Source organism: Brugia malayi (assembly GCF_000002995.4).
Source record: "Brugia malayi strain FR3 genome assembly, contig: Bm_v4_Chr4_scaffold_001, whole genome shotgun sequence".
NCBI lineage: Eukaryota > Metazoa > Nematoda > Chromadorea > Rhabditida > Onchocercidae > Brugia > Brugia malayi.
The window spans coordinates 5,743,318-5,768,206 of NW_025062478.1; the positions used below are offsets into that span (position 1 = coordinate 5,743,318).

General features: G+C 31.7%; 4 protein-coding genes across 4 annotated transcripts; 2 read left to right on the forward strand and 2 right to left on the reverse strand.

Annotated features, from left to right (window-relative positions):
• Positions 1-3,735: 3,735 nt before the first annotated feature.
• On the forward strand, positions 3,736-7,335 carry Bma-tmd-2 (Uncharacterized protein; the record flags this gene model as incomplete). Its single annotated transcript, XM_043081774.1, has 7 exons — positions 3,736-3,841; positions 4,282-4,487; positions 4,741-4,848; positions 5,088-5,231; positions 5,597-5,741; positions 6,198-6,685; positions 6,877-7,335. 7 exons carry the CDS (start codon positions 3,736-3,738, stop codon positions 7,333-7,335), a joined length of 1,656 nt encoding a protein of 551 aa, XP_042937708.1.
• Positions 7,336-12,466: 5,131 nt separating this feature from the next.
• Bm5973 (Uncharacterized protein) lies at positions 12,467-15,777 on the reverse strand (the record flags this gene model as incomplete). Its single annotated transcript, XM_001901901.2, has 10 exons — positions 12,467-12,519; positions 12,725-12,878; positions 13,160-13,226; positions 13,420-13,563; positions 13,723-13,859; positions 13,929-14,180; positions 14,362-14,483; positions 14,603-14,745; positions 15,072-15,188; positions 15,614-15,777. The coding sequence occupies 10 exons, from the start codon at positions 15,775-15,777 to the stop codon at positions 12,467-12,469; spliced, it is 1,353 nt and encodes a 450-aa protein (XP_001901936.1).
• A 1,514-nt stretch (positions 15,778-17,291) lies between these two features.
• Positions 17,292-20,548, forward strand: Bma-algn-7 (Uncharacterized protein; the record flags this gene model as incomplete). Its single annotated transcript, XM_043081775.1, has 10 exons — positions 17,292-17,414; positions 17,782-17,891; positions 17,981-18,150; positions 18,305-18,408; positions 18,524-18,631; positions 19,011-19,111; positions 19,248-19,365; positions 19,657-19,783; positions 20,032-20,119; positions 20,377-20,548. 10 exons carry the CDS (start codon positions 17,292-17,294, stop codon positions 20,546-20,548), a joined length of 1,221 nt encoding a protein of 406 aa, XP_042937709.1.
• A 758-nt stretch (positions 20,549-21,306) lies between these two features.
• On the reverse strand, positions 21,307-23,948 carry Bm7161 (Uncharacterized protein; the record flags this gene model as incomplete). The annotated part of the gene is made up of 7 exons (XM_043081776.1): positions 21,307-21,436; positions 21,574-21,684; positions 22,033-22,192; positions 22,297-22,376; positions 22,674-22,785; positions 23,268-23,396; positions 23,819-23,948. 7 exons carry the CDS (start codon positions 23,946-23,948, stop codon positions 21,307-21,309), a joined length of 852 nt encoding a protein of 283 aa, XP_042937710.1.
• Between the last annotated feature and the right edge of the window lie 941 nt (positions 23,949-24,889).

Sequence of the window (24,889 nt, forward strand, 5' to 3'; positions counted from 1 at the left end):
TTTTTTTTTTTTTTTTTTTTTTTTTTTGACACTAACGGAGCTGAAGAATGCTGTTCTAAATGATTTTCTTCTTCAATAAACTCATAAAGTTTTTGAAAATTTTCATATCATGTATCATAAACCAGCTTCTTCAGTGATATTCTCTTACTTTTGTTTACCAGTCCTCTACTTTCGTTTCTTTCCTGCTAAGCTTCTTCATCAATACAAATAAAAAGTATTCGACGATGTGTTTTGAATGCATTAGCGTTTTTCTAAACTGATGCAAAGCAAACTGAACAGAAGAAGTTTGCATATAGTACCAACTTTGGTTCCGTACTGCACATACACAAATTATCATAATGAACTATTTGATAATAAAGGTAAGTTACCTGACTAAATCGCTTGTTTGCTTAATTCGTATTTAAATAATGTTTACATGTAGAGTAGTCAATTCTTTTAAAAGCATCCAGTCCATCTTGTTGTAAGAAGTATTCTTTAATGAATATTTTCGATTTGTGTTGACGATAAAAACAGTTTAATGTTACAATTCTTTTCCAGATATTTCATCCTCTATGATAAAAAGGACCGAAGATGTTTGTAATAATTGTTAATTTCATTTATTAGATTTCGTTTTCCGCTTAGTTCACGGTTTGGCTTGCGATAAAAAGTTCAGAGATGATTTACACATCTTCATTAAACAACTGAAATTCAGTAATTAGATTTGTGTGTAGAGAGAAATTTGTTCAATCCATTGATTAATTAATTGTACATTTAATTTTGTTTGATTTAAATGCATTTAACAGTTAATCTTCAAATAACAAAAATTTTCCGAATGGCTTCTTTGTCTCGGGGCAGCAATTCATTATCTGCGAGCAGAAGTCGAAGAAAACCATTGTTCATATATATATGTATATCTTTGTACTTCTTTCAAACTTTCCCGAAAATCCGAAATTAATAAAATGAATTGTGGAGGAAGTAGTAAGTAGAGTAAGCAATCATCTATTCAGAAAAGCGACTCCAATTCAGCAGAGCGCTCCAACTTTTCGTCTTTCGTTGAAACCCAGTCTTCATTTTATTTCATACTACTGTCAACGGTACATAATTTAAACTACTATACACAAATTTTGTATAATATACATTTGTATTTCAACCGGATTTAAATCCAGTGATTGTATATAAATTGAAGAAGTATTATCGTCACATGTGCTTCACTCAAACTCATTTGTTTGTTTTGTTGGAATACGTTCACTGCTGGTTAATTTATGACTAAGTTCTTACTTTGAATCTTTTACAGTGAAGTTTGCTTATGTACAATAGGGTAAGAAGGCTTATGATAACAAATACCGCGATTTCCTCTAACAGTCTATCCAAAACTCAACGAATGAATTGGCCATTGGCTTTTCAGATATTCGAAGATAGCATGGTCATTTTCAACATTTGAATTATTTTATTGCGATCGAGCTGTTCTTTGACAATACAGGCCTATGAAGTGATCAAGTGAGCTACTCTGGCTGTTCTACTACAGTGTCTGTCCTATAACTGCATTAATAACTAAATAATTTAAAACAAAGCAAGAGTCTTCAAGACGAGAGAAAAGAAAGATAGGGCGGAAAAGGTCGTCGCTACGAGAAGTGCCTTTTATAGCGTTGTTTGAATGCTAATCTTCAATATTTGATAATTTTCCAAACTAAATTATGTTTTGCCAATTATGCATGTTTGATCATTTAGTCTGTGCTTATTGCAGTTGACAGATTGATAAACTGATTAAGATTTTTTAAGTGATTAATCTCACCGATATGGAATAGAAGATAACAAGAAGGATCAATAGGAAAATGAACGTAGAAAGTTGTGATCCCTGATAAATTAGCATTAGCAGTAAGAAATGTCGGAACTTTTGAGATGAGGAAACATTGTATCCTGTAGGGAGATGCACTTTATTTGTCACTCCAGCATATAATAATCAGTACTTACGGTCAATTACTTAATTCTTTTGTCAAGTTTATTTGACAACAGTTGTCAAACTTATTCTGTTTAAAGACATTTCCCTTATCCCGGCCTAGTTTTGTGCACTTTTTGCAAGTGTTTAACCTTCTATCTTTCGTCCCGTTATATCTCAACTATTAATCTCTGTAAAAACACAACTGATCGATAATTTATTATTAGAGATAAAATAAATACCATGCCTGTTTCTATGATATCTTTGTTAAGGCTTTATTTTCAAACTTAGAATTACCTAATCTTTTTCAATAAAAAAGATTAGATGAATATCAGAAATATATCGATTCTTTCACTCAAGATTTGGACAACAAGCAGCATTTGCATTTCGAAGTCACCTTAATTACTTGCCTTTAAAATGAGAAGAAAGACAGGTTGACAGCAAGGCAAAAACTTATTCTGCCAGAGTAATCTATCGAAATGAAGATTTTATCATTATTATTCTCTCTTGGACTAATGATATGCAAATGAAAGATATCTAGTAAACAAAGTAGCTGTTTGTAAATTATATTATCTTAAACCGTTCAGATTTGTATGCAATACATGCAAAATTGTACATGTGGAATAAAAGTTTAATAAGATGATTTTATGCCATAAGTTCCTGGCATTAACTTCAGATATATTTTTTGAAGAAATGCATTTGCACGACACGTCATGCCCACTAGAGTTTATTCATTTTCTAGAAAACAAAGTGTTCAAAATGAACCTTATCCTTTTGTCCAATCTGCTTCTTCCACCTCTAGCTTTTTAGCTTTCATATTATTCTATTTAAACTTTCTGGTTCAGATATTGATTTTAGTCAGATAGACAAACACTGTCCCTAACATCCATCGATACATATTTCACTGCTTATTCATTGAACTATGTTGTATACCGTTGAGCAGTACAATTAAGAAACTTCTCCTAAGTAAGGATCGTTCTTAAGGATCATCCAATTTGCCGACATAACATTAAAAATTAGCTAAAATATTCATTAGGTAATAGATAGCTGATAGGAGCATGATAGGTAGCAGTGTTTGAAGTTGAATAAAAAGCTGTATTCCACTTCTCTACATTGAGTATCTTTTTTGTGTTTTTTATTGAAAACATTTCTGTTGATTAGTCAGGTCAATTCTTGCATCATTTTTCATTACAAATATTTTAACTGATAAAAACATATAGGAATCGATGAATTATTTGTTATTTGCAAGAGTTTTTATAAAGTTTTGATTTTTGATAGAGATGGCTCTACGTTTATATGAAAATTATGGAAGCATTTTCTTGATAATTATCTGAATCTGCAACATCAATAACGAAACAAAAAATAAGTACCTGAAATTTTCACGAGGATCGCAAGCTGAACCGACTTTCATGAGAATATTTTTTGGACTTTTGACTTGTTTAGATCTACCAAAGCTCATCTCGTTTAGATGTTACATTAATTAGTTTTTGGAGATCTATTGTACCAAATAACAGTCCTTACCTTAACAATAATTTTGCTAATATAATAACATTTAAAATAATTTTTCTAGTTGCTAAGGCGCATTTGTGCTTATATTCATTCATTCCCTCAAACATTTGTCAAAAACATGGTTGTGTAACATAGGAAATAGTTGTTTACCACAACAATGATGTTTTATTGATCTACTGTTTCCCGATATGTCTCAGCTGTAAATCATAATAGCAATTTTTGTAAAATATTCTAAAAACTAGAAATTGCTCGGAAATGTTGCGAACAATTTAATTTTCCATATCCTTAGAAAATAATTTTGTAGTGTAAATATGACGATGTCTCAGCGAAACGATATGATGACGGATGCCGATTTAATGGATGCAATTCAAGCCCTTGGAGAGCAAGAACAGAACGATGAAGTGAAAGAATTATTGAGTAAATTGTTTATTTTTGATGAAAGTGAAAATTACTTTATGCCATCGAATTATTCAGTGTTAAGTTTTCAAAAGTTACTCATAATTTACTTTCTCGAAAGTCACTAATATATAGTAAAGTGAACTATCGAGTAGGGACTTGTTTCACAAATGATTTTTACTAAGAGACTTTTTCTTTTTTCTTTAAACTAAAAATTTTCCCACCTGATTTTTTTGATAGATTAAATGAATATGAGCAATTGATCGAAAACTGAATTCGGAATTGGTTTAATTCAAGTCTTCGGAAATAAATTTTCTTTACTGTCCCATGCACTTTTATGTTTGTGCTATAGCTCTGCTTCCTTATCTTCCTTATTATTTTAGCCAATTTTATTTTTTTGTAGGAATAATTGGGAAATTAAACAGTGTATTTTTGGCCGAAAATTATTTGTTCATTTACAGAGATGATGAGTGATAATCGTATAATAAGTTGGGAAGAAGCGGAACAAATTATGGGTTGCAACACGTATAAAGGCCCTGTCAAATCTTCATTACCTCCACAAACCAGGCCTATGGAGCCAGATAATGACACTGATGTGGACTGGTCAATACAGCAGTTACAAATGGATGACCCAAAACTGAAACAAGTTAATTTAAACAACATGAAAGTGAGGTTTTGCGTTAATTTATTTATAAATTTTCTAAATTACTAGTTTTATAGTTCAGAGAGTTCGAAGAATTTGTGTGGCATAATTGAATCAAATGACGCAAAGCTTTTTTATAATTTGCTCTTAAAGTCTTCAACATACTTTTTTTTTTGCTTAAAACATTTTTTACGATCAACAAGCAAATTAAATTCTTAATGTCTAAAACTAATTTTATGATGATCTAAAAATTAGTAAGCCGACAATTATGTTACAGCGCACACCCATTCCACAGCTGAAACGACTTTTATCTGCAATAAAAAATAATACACATCTGGAGAAAATAGCACTCGCCAATATGGGTTTGTATGATAACGATTGTGAGGCAGGTTTAAAATTTTAAGGCTTTTGAATTTATAACTTATTTCAAGATTTAAAGAGTGTCTAAAATCCTTTCGAGAGTTATTCTATTTCACTCAATCAGATTGAGTGAAATAGAATAACTCTCGACTTGACTTGGCACTTTTTCCAAGCTTTGATCTTTGTTTGATAAATCATAAAATCAGAATTGGAAAAAGTCACTTTGAGAAGTATGCAAATTAAGAGCAATTATATGCATTACAGCCTATATTTGATGTGGTAGCAAGCAATACTACACTAAAATCTATCAATTTGGAAACAAATTATCTTAGTGGTGATTTTTTTGCGCGTTTATTTAAAGCAGCTTTAGTAAATCAGACACTTGAAGAAGTAAAAGCTGTTAACCAGGTTCATTTTTCATTCACTAATAATTTTTGAAAAGATTTTTTCTGAAAAAAATATTCAACATATATGATTTCTTTATGAAGTCCAACCAAATTGTTTTGAAAGTTATTTTGACCTAAATTTTGATCTATCAACTGCTTTAATAGCTGTAAATGGATAAATCTGAAAATATGAAAAGCATTTATATATTGATCTGAGAAGTACTGCGGAACTATCTAATTATTTAGACATGTATAATCAGCAGTCATATTCTGAACTTCTTTCCATCTCCTTATTTATTAGGCAGATTATCAGTCTTTATGCTAACAGAGCCGTTCATTAATTTCGGAATCTTCGATTTCTTGCTTCTTTAGATGTTTGTTGTTCAGGGTGTTACATTTGCTACCACAGCTGAAAAGGAGATCATCGATGCGGTATTTCAAAATAGAGGCTTGACAAAAGTATCAATTAATCTTCGATTGCCAGAAGGTCGACATAAAATCGAAAACGCATTAATTAGAAATCAAGAAATAAGTAATCTTTTTTACTAGCAGTTATAAAAAATGTTTTGGTAAGATGAAAAATAATTAGAAAACTATATGAATTGATTGTAATGCAGAATATCAATGTCAGGGCTTTTAGGGATCGCTAATACATCTCCTCTATTTCTTCCCTATTTCTTCCTTGTTCAACTTTTTCTCATGGTGATCTACTCAGGAATGTTTGAATACTTAAAAATCAATGAATCTATCAGTTACATATGTTTTGCTCTGAGAACGACAGGATGAATCTCTTTGCAATATTGACATTTCACTTTCTTGAGCATAAATCTTACCTTTTATTATTGTCATATTATTGTCGGAAATCTAGAACTAGTCGACAGATAAAATGAAACCGAGTAAATGGAAAAAAGTTATTTCTGGGAATAAATAGTGTTAAGTGTAATTATTACATCATGTTGATCTTTATGAAACTGAAATATTATTAAAGGAAGAATACTGAGGCGTCAAGCAGCTGAAGAAGCAGAAGCGAAAAAGAGAACTGAAGAAGTTAATAAATTGGTCGTTAAGCCAGAAATGCAATCTGGAAAACTTCAGCCGATGAAACCTGCCATTTTGGAAAGTACATTGCAAGCACCACTCGCAAAAAAACAACCACCTCGTATTGTTGGAAATTCTGGAAACGATTCAATTAATGCCACTAGCAATTTATCGAAGGCACCTTTAACTGAAAAAAACAACAAATCACTCGGAAAAACAACTGAACCAATCGAATCTTTCTCTAGAGTTGATCCAGTGAAAATCACAACATCAAAAAAGACAGGGATTAAAAGAGCGTCCACAAAAACAAAAATGATTGATACTAATGTGGACGAAACATTTGGAAAAGCAAAATCAAAGAAAACAGTATCAAAGAAGATCTCTCTGGAACAAGCAGTTCCGGAAATAGAGTTAAGTACAGAAGAAGTGCTCAGAAAGGTTTGTATTTCTACTTAATTAATGGGCTTCAAATATTTTGAATCTCCTTAAACATCAACTGATAGTCAGAAATTTTTAACAGCTGATGTATTGAATTTATCGGTGTCGTGAGCTTATTTTCGGAAGATGGCATTTTAACATTAAGTAACAAAATTCAAATTTTAGGTTATTTTTGTAGAAACTATTTTCAGCTTTCCCTACCAAGAAAATCTTCACCTACTGTAAGAGAAAGTTCCGCTCCTTTTGGAACCAATGAAGCAGCTGCTGCTATATCCGCAGATTCCACTCTTTCAAGATGGCAAGACAAACCATGCGATAATTTGATAACGAGCAACAATGCCATAATGCCAGGAGAAGAAGAAACGGACCACACTGTACCAGTGCGAAACAGCAATCAGCATTTCGATAAGAAATCTGCAGGATTGGTGAACAGTACTCGAAATTCTTCTCTAGTCCCTCCAGTTTTTCTTGTTGCTGAACAGAAAATTGGCTCAGTAAAGAGGAATTTCTCGATTCCATCAAAAAGGAATTCAACAGAACAAGAGAAAATTACTGCGAAACTTGATGAACTGAAAAAATTTTCACTGCGTTCCAGTCCCTTTAATCCACCAATACCAGTTTATCCTTTGAAAAGAGAAAGTAATTCATAATCATTTGAATTTAATTAAATTTTACATTTTAGTCCAGAATTCAACTTTCTCTTTTCATTTCTGTAATCAATATAACATATTCTTTTACTTTAAAATAACTTTGCATACTTGTACAAAGTATATGAAAATGTTTGTCTATCGTACATTATTAAAAGTGTATGAACTTGCCGATTTACTTTTTGCACTTATGAAGAAGATTTTTATTGGTCTTTCGTAATTTTTGTCACCTGAGCCATTCATCAAATCCATTTTAAATTAAAAAATTGGATAAGAATTTGAATAATTTATGGATGCTTTCTGCATTTTTCGACACTTTGAAAATACTGAAAGGCAATATCTATAAAAATAGTAATTTGCAATTAATTTCTGCATATTTTAGCACCATTATAACATTTCTGATTCCACATAACTTTCTTCGATTAAATGCTGCCAAAAACAACCTTGATTTTACATCATCTTACAATTCTTAAATTAATTAAATATAAGTCGTAATTGGTTGATTCAAATAACCTAATACCATTTTTTATGGACTAGATTGATAAAGTTTATAATGGACCTCATTTTGAAAAGTTTGCTCAAAATATTTTTTTTGTTTTCCGGTGCATTGCAATTAAAATTCAATGGTTTTATAGCATATATAAGGAAAATTCCTTCATAACTTTAAAAAGGAATACAGCAGTTAGAATAATCCAACATTATAAACGATTAGATCTCCCGCAGAATGTAAATCAATCTTTTAATGTATCTCTCAAATATTTCTTCAAGCTTCTTTTTTATCAGTAATTTGATATAAGTAAGATAGCTACTCGAAAAAGAAAACAATTTGCTAACATCCTCTATTACATCGTTTAAAGTATATTGTTACCTTTCATTAGCATCATTCCTTTTTTATCCATGTTTCACTCGCATATTTCATTAATTCACTTTTTATGAAAATGTATTTTTACTGCGCTTAAGTTGATTACTTCAGAAAAAAGTTCCAAAAAATCTCGCTTACCATTTAGAAATTGAAAATTATGACGTATAAAAGAATCATTACTGGAAGAGATGACACCATTGATTCATTTTTTTGATTTTGAGGGTAGTCGCTCTAAAGAGTCGTCTAAAGAGGTGAATTTATATGAGTGAAAATTGTTTTTTATGCATATATATATATAAGTTGTCAAAATATAAGTTGCACTTTCATATTTTCTTTTTTTAGTTAATTTTGAGACTGTTAGATTTATTAGTTTTTTCTTCAATTTGTTCATTAAATTTCTCTTTTTTTTAAGATAAAATGACGAAAGAGCATATAATGATTGAATGGCGCAAGCAACGTAAAGTGACAGTATCACCAAGCGAAATAGGCCAGAGACCGCTTTATGATAGCAGAACTAATTTAGATGAATATCAGCCGTCTGCAGAGCCTGGTGAATGATACCTTTTACTTTTCTGTCTTGTATTTTTACAAGCAATCTTTCTTTTCATTAATTTTGAATTTAGTAAATGGGAAAATCTTGTCAATTTGATCTTTTACAGCTTTTTTTGCAAATGAATCAGTCATTTGTTGTAAGCATGGCCGTAAATGCAAAGAAAACTACAGTCGAGTAAGAATTGCCTCTAACATATATAATTTTTGTCGTATCAAATTGCTTTAGTTGAGAGTGAATAGTAGCATATTGATAGTGTTCTTAGACGACTACTCTGTAACTAAGCAAACCGGAAGACACGGACAAATCGGAACCAAAAAGAACAATATTCTTTTTGAAGTGCTATTTATTATCTTGGAACTATCGAGCAAAATGAATTTATATAATTAATTATTGATTATCATTGTTATCATATTTATTTCTGTCGAAGACCGATTGATGTCTTGACATCGTTCTCTTTTCGTAAGAGGTCTTAGTGGATATCTACAAACAAGTCTGAAATCTTCCATTATCAATGCAATTTTCAGAAATTCGACAAGAAGAAAATTTCTTCATTATGGCCGATATCTGAACTACTTGATTGGGTTGGCCAAGCCCCTAATCTGGTATTAAATTTAATTGCAAAAAAAAAATCTGTTTACAGAAACTAATGAGATATTAATCTTTAAAAGTTAATGACAAAGAAAAAATTTCCGTCTAAGGCTACAGATCACAATTTTTTTTTGAGAGAAATTTTCATTTTACCCGTCCTAAATATTGATGTTGGAGATGAAAAATACATCAAGTTCAACTACTTTGAAGTCAAAAAAAAGCTATGCAGTTAGTAGGTAAGAAACATTCTGCTCACATTAAATAATATACAAATTGATTCTAGCAAATTTCTGTTTAATTTTTAAATATGTAATTGCCTACAGTAAGATACAAAAGAAAATGAAATATTCTCAATTTCCATCACCTTTTCATACTAAACTTTTATCATTAAGAATACAAATAACTACAAAAAAGTAAATCTTTGACTAAAATTTCATCAAAGTGATCTACACAATCAAATCAATGATGAATTTAGTCAACCCAATGATCGGCACAGTGGACACATGAATAATCAGTATGACAACATTTCTATAAAATGTGGTGATTTACTGACAAAGTCAATCGTAATCGTTCATTTTTACTTTTATCTTCTTTAACTGCAATTCATTTTACAATCAAACTTCATATAAACTATTACCATCCAAGCATTAATACTTCATATAAACTATTACCATCCAAGCCTTATTCTGTAAATATTCATTAGAAAACATCAAATAATGAATCGCTTTTCCAACAAAAACCACTGCACAAAAACAATGCTGCGCAGATGTGCCCAGAAAATGTTTCGAAACTGAAAGTTCTATACAGGTCAAGCTATTTGTCTATCTTTAATTATCTCTTTCACTTTCCATTAATGCATTATTCGGTTATTTCTGAATAAAATCTGATGCCGTGTGCCATTGGTTCACAATGATTTCTTTATCGATATTTCTATTTTCAGCTTCTATCTTGGACAAAGATCTAGATCAGCTTCCATTCCACTAACAGAGATTCCCCAAAATTTTGGTTTATATCACGAAGTGAAACCATAACTCTATTATTTACCTATTAGATAATCAAATTATTTTTGGATAATTCTAGTAAATTCAATATTTAAGCAATAAAGTTGTGAAATCGATCATAAAATCATAAGATTAAACTATATCACTTCATTCCTTATGCTTTAAAACAGAAATACGAAAATAGAGAACTTCAGCTACCAGAAGATGTCAGCAATCTAGATAATTTGAAACATTACGCTTCTCTAAACATCGTTTTCGTAAACAACGATTTGGAATACAGGTATTTTATATCATCATATAACCGAAGAAAGCATATGAACACGGAAAAATGTATTTCAATTCCTTTTCCTGGATTCCACTGCTGTAATTATTGAAGACAAACTGTAGATTTGTAAACAAAAAGTTTTGCAAATTTAAGGATATTGCTGAAGCAAATGTAGTATTTACATACTTGAGAATGATATATAACTAAGGCATCTGCCGATACAAGAAGGTTTCGTAGACGGGAAACGAAGGCTGTTTGTAAAATGTGGTAATAAAAATATCCTGCCATTCAAGAAGCTCGAACACCTAGTCCAACATTACGCCAACACGTTCGCATATATCGATAGGTTTGTGATAAGTATGTACAATACTGCCGCCTATTACCGGATGAGGAATCAAACCATCCGAAATATCGGTTTTTCAACTATTTCCTTATAACCATTTCCCGCAGTATTCTCAGCACAGAACTGCACACAAATTGTATAAATGATACATACTTGTGTTTTTTTAATAGGATGCTTCAAACAGAAGACACCATATCATATACAACCACTCACCTTCAACTGAATTTAGAACATTTTAGCCAAGGTCGAAGATGCCGTTTTCCTGATAATCCAATTGAAGAACCGACTCACAAGCATATCATTTGAAATAAATAAAAAATCTGATATCAAGAGAAAGAAGACCCCTTCATCATATTTTTATTCAGTATATACATGTGCTGCAACTATAAAATAAAGAGATACACTGTTTAAAAAAATGAAAAATGACAAAAAGTACGGATATTCGTATGAAATGATTTTAGAAAATAAAAACAATTGCCTGAGGAGGGAGGACATCGTGAGATCATCATCAATTATTAGTTATTATTACCATAGTCATCAACCAATACCTTATCTAATTATTATGCTATAATGATGATAACTAGAGAAAAACAACACATTAAGAATCTATTATAAAATGGATCAGTGAGATGTATAGAAGAAAATAGTTAAACCCTCTAGAATGTAAGAAAAAATTTATGAATCACCGGCGTGAAATATATATATATATATAACTTACAAAATAAAAGGTGTGAAAGCTGTTAAAAGGTGAACATCAAAATGGACTGTAAAACTAAAAAGATTTACAACAGGCACAGTGCTTGACAAACTTTTTTGTGCTAAAACATATCGTAAAACAATTATAGCAGCACAAATAAACATTTTTATAACTAGCAAATTACATAAAAAAAGAAAAAGAAAAAAAAAAAAAAACTTTCTCTTCAAATTCAACAATAATTATACAAAATTTTTTCCAGAATTTAACAGCAATTTGGACAAAAAAAAGTAATATCCTGTTTAATAAACTACATTTTGGGAGAACTGACCTGAACACCGCATTGCGGTGAGGTACAGAAAACGACCTGGCAGTGTGGCAGCATACAAGCAAGGTACAGTAAAAAAAATTCTATGCTACTACATGACTGAATTAAAAAAATAAAAGAAAAACTAATCTTAGTAAATTAGACGGACTAGAATGGGTGGAATTCTGGTTTTCAAGTGGTCTTTGTCCTATCTATATTAGAATCTACTCAAGCTCAGTAATGGAAGAAATCATCCAAGTTTTTGAAAGAGTCGAAGGCGAAAACAGCATTTTAAATGCACTTTAAATTAAAAACAATTCGTTAATTTTTAGCAAATATTTTTGATGAATGAACATCTGCATTTTTTGCATCGAACAGTAAATCTGGAATTATTGTTAAATTTCGGCAAACTCATGCTCACTATAAAGAATTAATGATAAAGAGCGCCAAAAATGATAACGTGGGTAAGAAACTAGAAATTATCTCTACCAAAATTATATTAACTGACGAAACGACTTCAATTAATCATCACTTGGGATGGCTCCATTAGAATTGTGACTACTTTCTGCAGCATCTGTAAAAGAAAATATCAAAAAAACGAAAATGATTTAAAAAATACTTAATGATTGCTACTAAAGCATAAAAGCTTAAACAAATTTATGCACCCAGAAATCTAGATTCATACAATCTAAGTAATGTTTCAATCCTTAGATAACTTTTTGAAAACTGAATAATTTCCATACATAGAAATGCCGATAAATGAATTTTTAAAAGCTTACATTGCTCCCACATGCCACATTTCTTACTTCGAAGTCTTTCCAACAAACTTTTGAAAGGATCCTCAAATGCTTTTTTTACCACTTCGACATCAATTTCACCCAGCGAACTTGAACTTTCTTCACTACTAGACGAGTTTATATCACAATTATTGTGCTTAAATATATAACTAAGTCAAGGGATGATCCAAACTGAACTGAAATGTGCGCGTCAGCAACAAGATTAACCACGACTTCGAAGTTAACATTACTACTTTTACAAACACAACCCAATTAACTAATGAATGATATAAAATTCAATTATAAAAAAATTTAGTTATAACTATAATGAATAGATATCCAACTTAGTTATAACCATAATGAATAGATGTCAAACTTGATTTATAAATCAATAGTTCCACTTATGAACGATTGAAATAAAATGCTTATTGGACTTACACGTCGAAATGACGTCAAGCGATTGTTATCACCAGTTAACCCAATTCTTCGCTGTCTCTTCAAAAATCTAAGAAATTATTAAATTTAGAAATCATAAATTCTTTTGTGAAAACGAAAAGTAAATCATAAAATTTCCAATAATCTCTCATTATAATGCTTTACACATTCCCGATTTGTATCTTTTACAATCACTGATAAGCAGTTTCCTCATCTGTATTCTTTTTCCGGTGCATAATATGTTGAGCATAATATACAGAAACCTGCTAGACTCGTGATCGCTTTCAGAACTACTACGACCCTTAACAGAGCGAGACTGCGTGCCACAACGGGACCTATTACTGCTAGAAGCATCTCGTCTCTTCCCTGATCGAGAACCATTCCTTCTGCGATCTCTTGAATCGTCGCTGGAACTTTCTCCTCTTATTTTTCCCCTCGAAACATCTCAAGACTTAATTTTGTTAATTGAGAGCTACCGTTAAAGAAAAGTGATTTATAACCAGTAACGAATTAAAAATCCAATGAAATCAATCAAGTTCACAGAACTATATGAACTTATAAATCACCTGTGCCGTCTAAAATCTCGATCATAACTTGGCATACGATGGTGACTACGTTTCCTAGTTAATCGAGCTGGCCGAGAATATCCTTCTCGATGTGTTGGGGAACTGCCGTTTTCTACTTTTATAATAGAAACATTTTGCTGCAAATTGACATATTTTAGAGTTCAGCGATGCAAAATATTGAAGTTAAAAATATATATGTAACTTACAGAATCAGAATCAGGAATGTTTTCGGATCGTTCCGCACATGGATACGATGGTAGACTGTAACGTTTATCACGATTTCCATCAGATATTTGACCAATTTCCATAGAAGAGGGTAGGCTACGTCTTTTCTCGTGGTCTCTGTCATATTCACTAGATGAAGGACAGCTGCACTGCTGAACTGGAAGTTTTGGAGGAAGAAAAAATTGCCGGCTGAAGCTATCAAAATTCTCCAGCATTGACAAGATATCACTCACCTAGAAATGTATATTTCTAAATATCTCGAAAATTATAAAACTGGTACTAATTAGGAACAGATATCCCGTCATCGTATTTGATCTTACAGTTGCTTAATACTAATAATGCAACTACGGAAAAGTAAATCTGTCCATGGAAAAAATTAAAAGGAAATTTATATGAGTAGATAATCATCTAAACCTCCTGCGCATATTCTGGCTTTAATAAAAGCTCTTCACGGATTTCGGTCAAAATTTGACCGAGTTTATTTTTCCCTCTCCATTTTGATGGACTCAGTGCATCCGGTTCATTGATGTCCAAACCTAAAATACGAAACAGTACAATTTAAGGATGTTTTCCGTCCCGACTCTGATTAAAAAAAAAAAGTAAAAAACTCTGATTAAAAAAAGTGAAATCAACATTCCCAGAAGAAAAAACTTACCGATGCCCCATTCAAGATCTGTTGGGGAACATTCTACTAGCGTACTACCGTAAGTGTAAAACAGCTTCTTCCGTAACAATGGATTCTGTGTATATTTGGCAAAATTTCCTCTTCTCATCACATCGCTACTTATTTTGTTCCATCTAATTTATAATAAAGACAAATTAAAAACAAAAGATAAAGTTTGAAATTGTTAAAGTTAATTCAAATCTTCGTAATAACGATATCTTTAAGGAATTTCATTGTCGTTGAACAAACAATATATTGCACAACTGAACATTCTACCTACAGAATTTGATAGAAGCACTTTCAACAGGTTTTAGAATGTCTTTTCTGTTACAGACATTCTAAAAGCATAAACTAAATTACGATATGCAAATATCCTGACGAGTTTAGCTCATACCAATTGTGATGCTAATATACATTGGGTATTAAGATCAAAATCATTTTTGAGTAAAATTTAACGAACGTTTCGCGCTCAAAATTCCGGATATTACGTGAAAACATTTTGATTTTTCGTGCATCCCGTTCATTCGCTATTTGCTCCGCTGTTTCACTATCTCCAGCAGAAAGCGCTTTATGATACCTGAAAAACAACATTTAATCTATTTTCGTTTCATACGTCTTCAAATTATAAGGATCTTTTGACCAGGTATTCCTTATTTTATTTTATTTTTTGAAGCAGAATTAAGTTCTTCCCGTTATATGAACTAGGTTCATCCAGACATGGACACAGGAAGAAATATATGGAAATGAATCGCCAAGACATTCGGTTTTACAGTGCTTAATCAATCGATGTTTACATCTTTGCAGCAGAAATTTAATGGTTCTTCGAACGAATTCATAACACGAACGACCAAACCATTTTATTCCATATAACACATATGTACAAGTCATTTTTCAAAAATCAAGTTTTTAATGAATTCAACTAAATACAGTAAAAATCGAAAGTGAGAACCATATCATTTCATATAAAAAATTTGTTTATTTTAAAGGAGATAAAATACTAACATGTAGTACTGTTCAGTGGAATAGTACCATCTTTCTTCCGGTTTTCCACTGCCAACATCTTCAAATATTGCGAAACGACAGGGATGAAAATTGGAAAATGGACTACGGATAGTGAAAAACAGAGTGAATTTTTCACCGCTTTCGGTTGTAACGATATTTGTCATTACTGTTATCTCTTCTCCAGTAATAACTCTGTCTCATATCCAAAATACAACAACAAATTAACCTGCAAATAACATGCAGCAAAGAATCAATGATGTGATTCATTACAATTCCCTACATTTAACTATTTCTTGTAACTAGCAAGAATGCTAGCGGTTGTTTTACGTAATCTATTTTTCGTTTTGCACAGGGATGATAATCGCAGAAGACCTCAGAACTAGCCCTTATATTGCGTGTTTTCCAAGTACGTTTTCAAGGAACTGTACTGTTTAATGAGTTAAAGCTCATTTCATTGCGACACGCTGTGATGCATGGAAGCCTCTGATTGGTATCTTCATCAATGGTAGGCAACTGGTATGGTCAATTATTCCATTTAAAATTGTACAGTACCCCAAAATTGTACAGTTATTGATAGGTGAATTAGTCTCCTAAAATACTACCACTCTTATGGTAACTTTAGCAGTGATATCACTCATACGTCTCTGGAGACCTTCACAGTCAGTTCAGACTTATCAGGAGATTATTCTCCATTATCTACGACTTGCTTGGAATTACGCATCTCTCGAAGGAAGAAATAATATATCTACCTCCTGTATCCACTCAAATTCATAACAGAAAAAAGTTGCACGGAAATACTGGTGTAACACCACACGGTATCTATATGACCCCAAACCACAACGACACACCACAACTACCCCTAAGCACAATAAACAGGAAAACAATTCAATCCGACCAATATGTCAAAGTTGCTTATATCAAAATATGCGACTCTGCCAGCGACATAAGGAAAATGGGAATCTCTTTTCGTGATGGAACATGATGGTATAGAAGGTTTTGAATCACAATTTTTTCTGGAGAAATGAAACAGCGAGGCTAGGACCTATGTTCTGTCTCTTTTTCCGGAGTGCGATGCTGGTTAGCAATACAAGTATCTTGTTCGACCATCTGTGCATGTAAAGTAGGGCAAACGGAATCTTGCCATTGTCAACATAATATTAAGAGACTATCATCTTATCACATAATATTAAAGAGATTACCACATGCTGTTATGTTTTGTTTGCAATTATTGTTTATTTCATGTGAGGTGACATGCTAATACAAATTAGACTTATTCATTAAGAAAGTGATATTTGCTGTGTTAGAGGGAGAGCGAAATTTTACGATCATAACCATAACTTAAAAGTAATCATTTATGCTACGAAATCTGTTCTGTGTTACTATATAAAAAGAAATAGTTATTCAGTTGGCGTAAAGGAAAACAGTTATTCAGTAGGAAGAAAATGAGAAATGAGTGCGAAAATATGTTTGGAAATGTGGGTAAGGATTGTTTAGATTGAAATTTCAGTTCCGTATCTCTTACTGTTTTGCAGTGGATGTTCAAGTGGTATTATTCTTGTTAGGAAACTTCTCCTTGTTAAAAAATAATTAGGACTGGAAGGACATTTTTGCAGGTGTTATGGTCTCATCAGTATAACACCTGGGGCATTCACTCTCGGTGTTACCACTATTTCAGGTGATGTTATCATTATGGGTAAATATACTGCTGAGTTGTGTGGGCGCATATATTTCATACCGCATAATTCTGGAATATATTCCAATCTTTATCAAGCGTCAAATGTACGGGAAAGATCAGTGCAAAGTATGTATTTAATGTATTATAAGTGTACTGTTATAGAAGATCATTTTCCCTGTATCCCAATTTAGAATAGACTACCAAAGTGGGTTGGGTATTTTGTAATTTGTAAATTCTAAACATATAAGTTAGCTTTCTGTAAGAGAACTGTTTGATTGGTTGATAGCAGGATACCTTCAATTTTTTAATCAGATAAATCGGATTGTTTTGGTATAGGGTAGGAAGCTAAACCAAAGCTCTTTTCATTGGAAAACATAGTTCGGATTATTTTTCAATCTTTCTTACCTTTTAAGCTTGCAAAATATTGTTTTATGCACTTCTGAAATCTACTATGTTTTACAGAGCTGATTTTGTACGATATATGCATTTTTAGATAGATAATATTCCTATTCCTGAACCGATTGGAGTGATATCAGCAGCTGTTTATTTAATTGTTATGTTTTTGTTTATTCCATTTCCAGTTTATGAGTGGTCGAAGTTCGAGTAAGTTTTATTCCTAACTTTTATGGATTATCATAGCATCCATACTATTAAACCTCTCACATAACATTTTTCAATCTTTGCATTTATAGGTCATCCATTCCACATCAAAAATTTTTAATGTTCTTGTCAGCATTGACAGCTATTTGTTCCGCAGTTCTACTGGGTTTTGCCGATGATGTCCTGGATTTACGATGGCGACACAAACTTTTATTTCCGACACTTTCATCGCTTCCATTGCTCCTTGTCTATTATGTATCTGGTAAATTGTTTCTTCGTCATTTATGTAGAACTGTAGGTAAATTAGATGAGCTATGGGAAAGGTTTTTTCTATCATCTGAGGTTCTATTGTTAATTTGAAAGGTAGTTTTGCTTACTTATTTGACTGTATCTTAGAGATTATGTATCCGTTTTAGGGTCATCAGCTACGATCGTATTACCTTCTTTGATTCAGGCTTTATTCCCAGTGCAAGAATGCATCAACATAGGAATTTTTTACTACGTTTATATGGGTATGATGGTAAGTCTTCAATCGCGCAAAAAATTTTGAGAAGTATTAATTGTTCATTGCATTAGTTTTTCTGTCAAAAAAAAGTAAACGAAACTGTCACATTATTATCTTTTATCCTTTGTAGATAGTATTTTGCACAAACGCTATCAATATTTTGGCTGGAATTAATGGACTTGAAGCTGGACAAGCTTTTATAATAGCATCTTCCGTTGTTATTTTTAATGCCGTTGAAGTAAGTTTCTATTTTAAAGTCCACGATTTTGATAACGATTGTTGATGATTCCACTAGACATTGCGTAAAACTGGAGGAAGAGGAAAGGCGGAGTCTTACGTTTGAAATCGAAAGTCGAAGTTTTACAAACACTTCTTTTAAGTTTCAGAGATTCGAATGGAAAGTTTTACTTGGAGTTTTAAAAAGCTGATGAATTTAATTGTATCTTTATTTATTTTTGGTCATTAACAAAGAACATGATCTTATTCTTTCTTAATCATCAATTCTGTTCCAGAAATTGGTGAACAAATAGAATGGTTTCTTTTTTCAAATTTTAGGAAATAATTTTGAAGTTGAATTAGAAATTAATTCCAAATGAATTTCATCAGCTTTTTTGCAGTTGTTTCGACTGGATCCATCGGTTTCGTGGTGTCATTCACTTTCCCTATATTTCTTACTGCCTTTTTTAGGAACAACATCTGTTCTCTTATATTTCAACTGGTAATTATGTTTAATTAGTTGTTTCTTTGAAGTATTAATTTTTTATTTTACGGCTTGTTTTTCATGTTAAATTATCATTCTTGAAAGTTTTATATTTTGTTTCATTGCTCAAAATTTAAGTAATCGGTATATTTAGGTATCCAGCACGAGTTTTTGTCGGTGATACGTTTTGTTATTGGGCCGGGATGACTTTGGCTTCAGCTTGTATTCTTGGTCATTTTAGCAAAACTATGGCGCTGTTTTTGATCCCACAAGCAAGTTTCTGTCTTTCTTGCAGCAAATTTTTTCCACTTTAGTTTTTCATTTATTTTAATTTTTGCTTGATTAAATTAATTAGTGTTTCTCGGCAAAATTATTTCTGCTGAACTAATGAATCACCACAGAATGTTTGATCTTATAAAAAAACCTGTCATTCTCAGATGTGCACTAGTTATATTGTAATTTAGTATTTTATGACAACAAATCAGTATTTCAAATAAAAAGAGGGGAAGAATACGTTTTGATTTATGCCATATCTTTGAGAGTAAAGATTTGATAATTTCCAGATTTTCAATTTTATGTATTCAATTCCTCAACTTTTTCATCTTGTCCCTTGTCCGCGTCATCGATTGCCGAAGTATAACAGTAAAACTAACACTGTTGATATGAGTACTGTTGAATTCAAAGAAAACGGTCATATTTCCAGTTATCTTAAATTACTTTCTTTTCCTCTGCTCGTTGTACTTTGTATATGTTGCGCAGTTCTTTTTTCTTTTTCTTTTTTTTACTACGTTAAGGTTAAGGAGACAAATTACTCTTCTTTCAGTACTTTTCATTATTCGTGAATGTGTTAATCAGCAATACAAAAATCCATTTACAGAAAACCGTATCAAACCACTGCATTTAAGTTTCGTAATTAGTTATATAACTCTTCATTTCAGACTTGAAACCGTTAACCAAGATGGTCCTTGATTTTCTGAATATATTTGGCTTATTGTATAAGAAAATTATTGAAAAGAATAATGTGAGGTAGCGGTTTTCATGCTTTATTTTCTGATATGAAGGTTGCTTTTATAAATGAAATCTACCAAGTTTTTATTTTCTAGATATCCCATCTTTAACTGTTTTAAAGCGAGTAATTTATGCAGCGCGAATATTTTTGAGACGTGAGGTATGAATGATGGTTAAGAGATTTTGAAGTATTTCTTTTATTTGAACGAGGAGGAGGGGATGGAAAAGCTGTTGATAAGTTTGCTTTAGTTTGTTTTCAATGTTTTTTACTTCAGATGGGCAGTTATCAACAATCTAACGCTACTAAATTTGGTTTTAAAATTCACGGGTCCAGTGCATGAGAAAAAATTGACGGAAATACTTCTAATATTGCAAGTTTTATTTTCGGTTCTAGCATTTTTTATTCGATTCTATGTTGCACATTTGATGTATGAAGTTGTTTTATGAGTCTTGTTAAATTATAAGTTTAGGACCAACTTTGCTCAATTTAAAGTATATTGGAAAGTTGAGATCTTACATCGATTTTTGAAAATTTATGTAAAAACAATTGTCTGTGCTCAAAATAATTTCAAATTTTGCGCTGTTTCGGAATTGAAAATTTTATCGCAGCATAAATAATGGTATTTGTCTGAAACATTTCAAGTTATTTTCATAAAAGTTTCTTTACTCTGCTAGAACAGAAGAAAAATTTGTAAGATCAATTGAAATTTTGTTTCTGAATCATTAAGATCTCAGTCTTTTCTGATGGCAGCATAGCTATCTGAATGGCAGCATCTCGTAAGATGAATGTTTTTATTTATTGTTAGAATATACACCAGAATATAATAAAGTTTCAAATGTCATCATTTGGTTAATATATTTACTAATAACAGCATTATAAGCACTCTCTTAAAGATTTCGAGTTGAGGCATACTTTTATTCAAATCTGTCAAGCGTTTCAGTAATACTAGAGCAATGCTTTTTTAATTGTTCTCATTGAATTTTTTTTTTTTTTGCTATTGAGTGTTAGTGAAGCTCTAATATGTGCGGAAAGGATTACCCTGATTATTCAAGAGTTACAAATACAAAGAAATCAATATTTCCTTTTTGCCGAAGTCTAGCGAATTTACTGATTGAGAAATAAACACCGTATACAAACAAACAATGCTTAGAATTCCATGCTAATACTTTCAAATTGCTTTCAAAAAAGTGCATCTGTATACAATTCAGATGAGTTCAAAATGAAATATCCTCTCACTCCAAGTCGCTTCGCTCGCTTTTCCCGCTCCTGTCTCCATCGATTTCTCATAATATGTGGCCCGATTGTTACGATCCACAATAATAATCGTATGTGACCTTCAATTAGAAGAGCAGTAAGATTGTATGAAGACTGCGTTTTAGAAGACTACTGGAAGTTCATCGATGTTCTTAGAATTCTTGCTAAAATTTGAAGGAAAAATGTACTATATTGGACGATGAAGCTGATAACAGACCTAGTGCCATAAGGAATCCCATCGGGATACCTCACGAAAATAGCGGCACGATATTTACAAAGCTCATTAGATCGGCCACAACGACGCTTTAATTGATCATCAGGATAACACCTGCAAAACATTCTTGGATCTTAAAAATGTATACTGGCCAATCTCACTAATCATTAGGAGCATATGGAGAAATTGAGTGAATGATATTTTGGAGCGAGAGTAACTAAAATTCGGAATAGATCTTCCATTTTTTATTTAACGGTTGCTTTGTTCCACTTGTAGAATTATATTTAACATTTAATTTCATATCTGTTTATTGTAATTATTAACCTTACTATTTTCTACACATTAGATTAATTAATTAATGTATGATCATTAAAGCGATAGTAACTTAGAAAACAGCAAATCTTCCAAATTAATTTGATCTTTTTTTATCTCACTGCTTCCTAATATAATTGGAAAATTTACTGATATTTATCAGTGGCTAACTGTAGAAGGCGTTCGATAATTTCTGTTTCTGAAAGATCTTCGCTGTTTATTTCTTCAATAATATCGCTCACTTTTTCCATACCTCGTTGTACTTTTTTAAACGGTTCACATGACGGACTGTTGCTAAAACCATGAATACCTGTAATGGATAGTATGATTCTGAGAAAATAAGAGAAATGATCACGAAAGATCTCATAACATTGATGATTTTTCTCTTTATAAATGTTTCAAGGAGTTAGCAACCTGGAGGGTATCTGGTAACTTCAATTTTGTCATCTGGCTGGTACGTTAGGCCTGCAACTTCATATTGATCGTATTCATTTCTGAAATGCATATTTATTTTATATAAACTAAAAAAAAAAAAAAAACATACGTTCCTGAAAATTTTGAACATTTAGGACATCTGCAGTAACATCATTTAATTATAAAGTTTTTGATAGGTTTGGATGTTTTTCGAAAAATGTATACAAGAGAGTTAATGAAGATTCTAGTTTTCTGTACTCTGAAACTTTCAATTGTAGGAAAAGCTTTTTTTCAACACTTTTCATGTATATTGCCACAGGTCAAGCAATGGATTTCAGAATGTTGAGTATTAATGAAGCTTGAATTTAAAAAGTTACCTTTGGAAACAAAGTATTTGGAATGCATTGTATCTATTCACGGTATTGATCAACAATTTGCAAAATTCTTCCGGTTTCTTGTTTGATTTCACAAAATCTACTGGCAATGCACCTGAAAATACATAGTTTTAACTTTTCACTTTCTCACAGGTCGCAGAATTTGAGAGTTCTTTTGACATATTATTTCTTGAATTTGAATGTTTGTTTAATTATAGTTAATTAGCAAAATCAAATGTTACATGTAGCCTGTATCGCAATTTTCCAGTTAGGCCTAGAAAGTTCCTCAAACAACTTTTAAAATTGTTTAAGTAATAAGAATTAATGAATGCTTGGTGGGAATTCTCAAAGGTGATTTTTTACCTGTAACTAAAAATATATTCTTTTATTTTTGAGGAAATTTTATGGATGGCTAACAATCTAACCATTGTAACCTAAGATCAAATTCTAGAAACATCGATTTTGCTGCTAATAGTCCTGGTGGTTGTAATTGTTAAATCGAAAGTAGAAAAGTGAAGAGCGGAAAGACTGAAGTAATCCCAATAAATACATAAAGAATAGAATAAATCACGTAATAAACAGACAGTAATATCTGACCTCTGGTGACAGTGATAGAACTTGATTTCATTTGATGTATAGGTACGGTGATTGCTAGTAAATTACTAATGCTACCAATAGCATTCATACACAACCATGTTCCGCGTATACTCTCTCTCTCGTCTCGTCCTGAAAACATTGTTTTGATTTGAAAGTTCAAAAGTCAAGTTCTAATTTTAAAATTAATAAAATTGGTAAGAATTTCCTATCTCAGGATGAACAAGATTTTCAAGAGTTTGTTGAAAACTATCGGTTGATTTATCTTCAATTTTATTCTCTTGAATTCACTTTCATTTTAACACCATTTTTTTGTTATTTTAATCCTAGTTTTTGTTATAGATATAATCTTTACTTTATTTAGATATAATCTTTATGTTATGGATATAATCTTTATTTTTTTTTATAAATAATGTTTACTTTTACTGTAACCACAGTCCCTCCCAGAACGGAATGAAATGATAGATGCAATCATTTATACTCTCGTATGTTTAACTTAGCAGTCCATCATTAATCATCAAAATCACCACTGAACGATTGTGAATATGAAGTACCGGCAAGGATGCCATTTTCCCATCTGGCGGTACTAGTTGGCCGATTGAGCAACTCATCACGATTGTTTAGCAGGATCAGTTTATATTTGGCGTCTGGATTGTGCTCAACGTACACAAAAGTTATGCACATTTAAACAATCGAAAATAATAGACAAGATAATTAATTTATTTTGAATTATAAAACAAGACTAGTATCCTGCAAATCAGTACAGACATTCGCTCATAAATAACAGTATGAATTATTTGGTTGATATGAAGCAATCAGAACATGAGCAAATCATGGATAAGGTATGTATGGTAAATTATTGTCAGTAGTTGCATTAATACCACAACAAATTTCCTGAGACATAGAGGAATTCAATTCCAGAAAACCAGTTATTCGGCAATTAATGGAATGAAGATGCGCACTCCAACAAAACGGGTCTCTTCCAAGGTTATCAGAGAACAATGAAGAACGTTGACGACATACAGGCAAAAGAATTGATCTTTCATCCACTATTTCATTCGATTTTAGTATTAAAATAGTGATAAATGACCATTAAACTCCTTTTTTATTGCCTAAATCCACTAATTTTTTAATCGAGACTTCAGCAAAAAGTCCTTGCTAAAAGATATTACAGTAATGAAGAAAACATGCACATCTACACTTCATCTTCTAATCACGATGGTCTTTTTCAAGGATGTGACAGCAGCTCTCTTTATCGCATTGTCTATCACATAATACTTGAAGAGGAACTTCCGTCACTGTATACTATGACCAACTGTGTCGCGCACTTGTGGATTTCTCAGAATGTCTGAGACTGTTAACTAGTTACTCCACAAATGATTACTCATCTTTCAATAATTCCACGAGTGTTATATTATTAAAATCAGTACACTGAATGCAATATATCTAACAGCAAAAGAAGCGGAAACGTTTATATACAAAGTAAGCACACACATCTCCATGAATTTAAAAATGAAACCAGAAAATTTTTAATTTAATTACACAAATCACAATCAACGATTGATCAACTAACTACAATCACTGACTGACCAAATAAGAGAAATGGGAGAGAAAGATGGACTTAC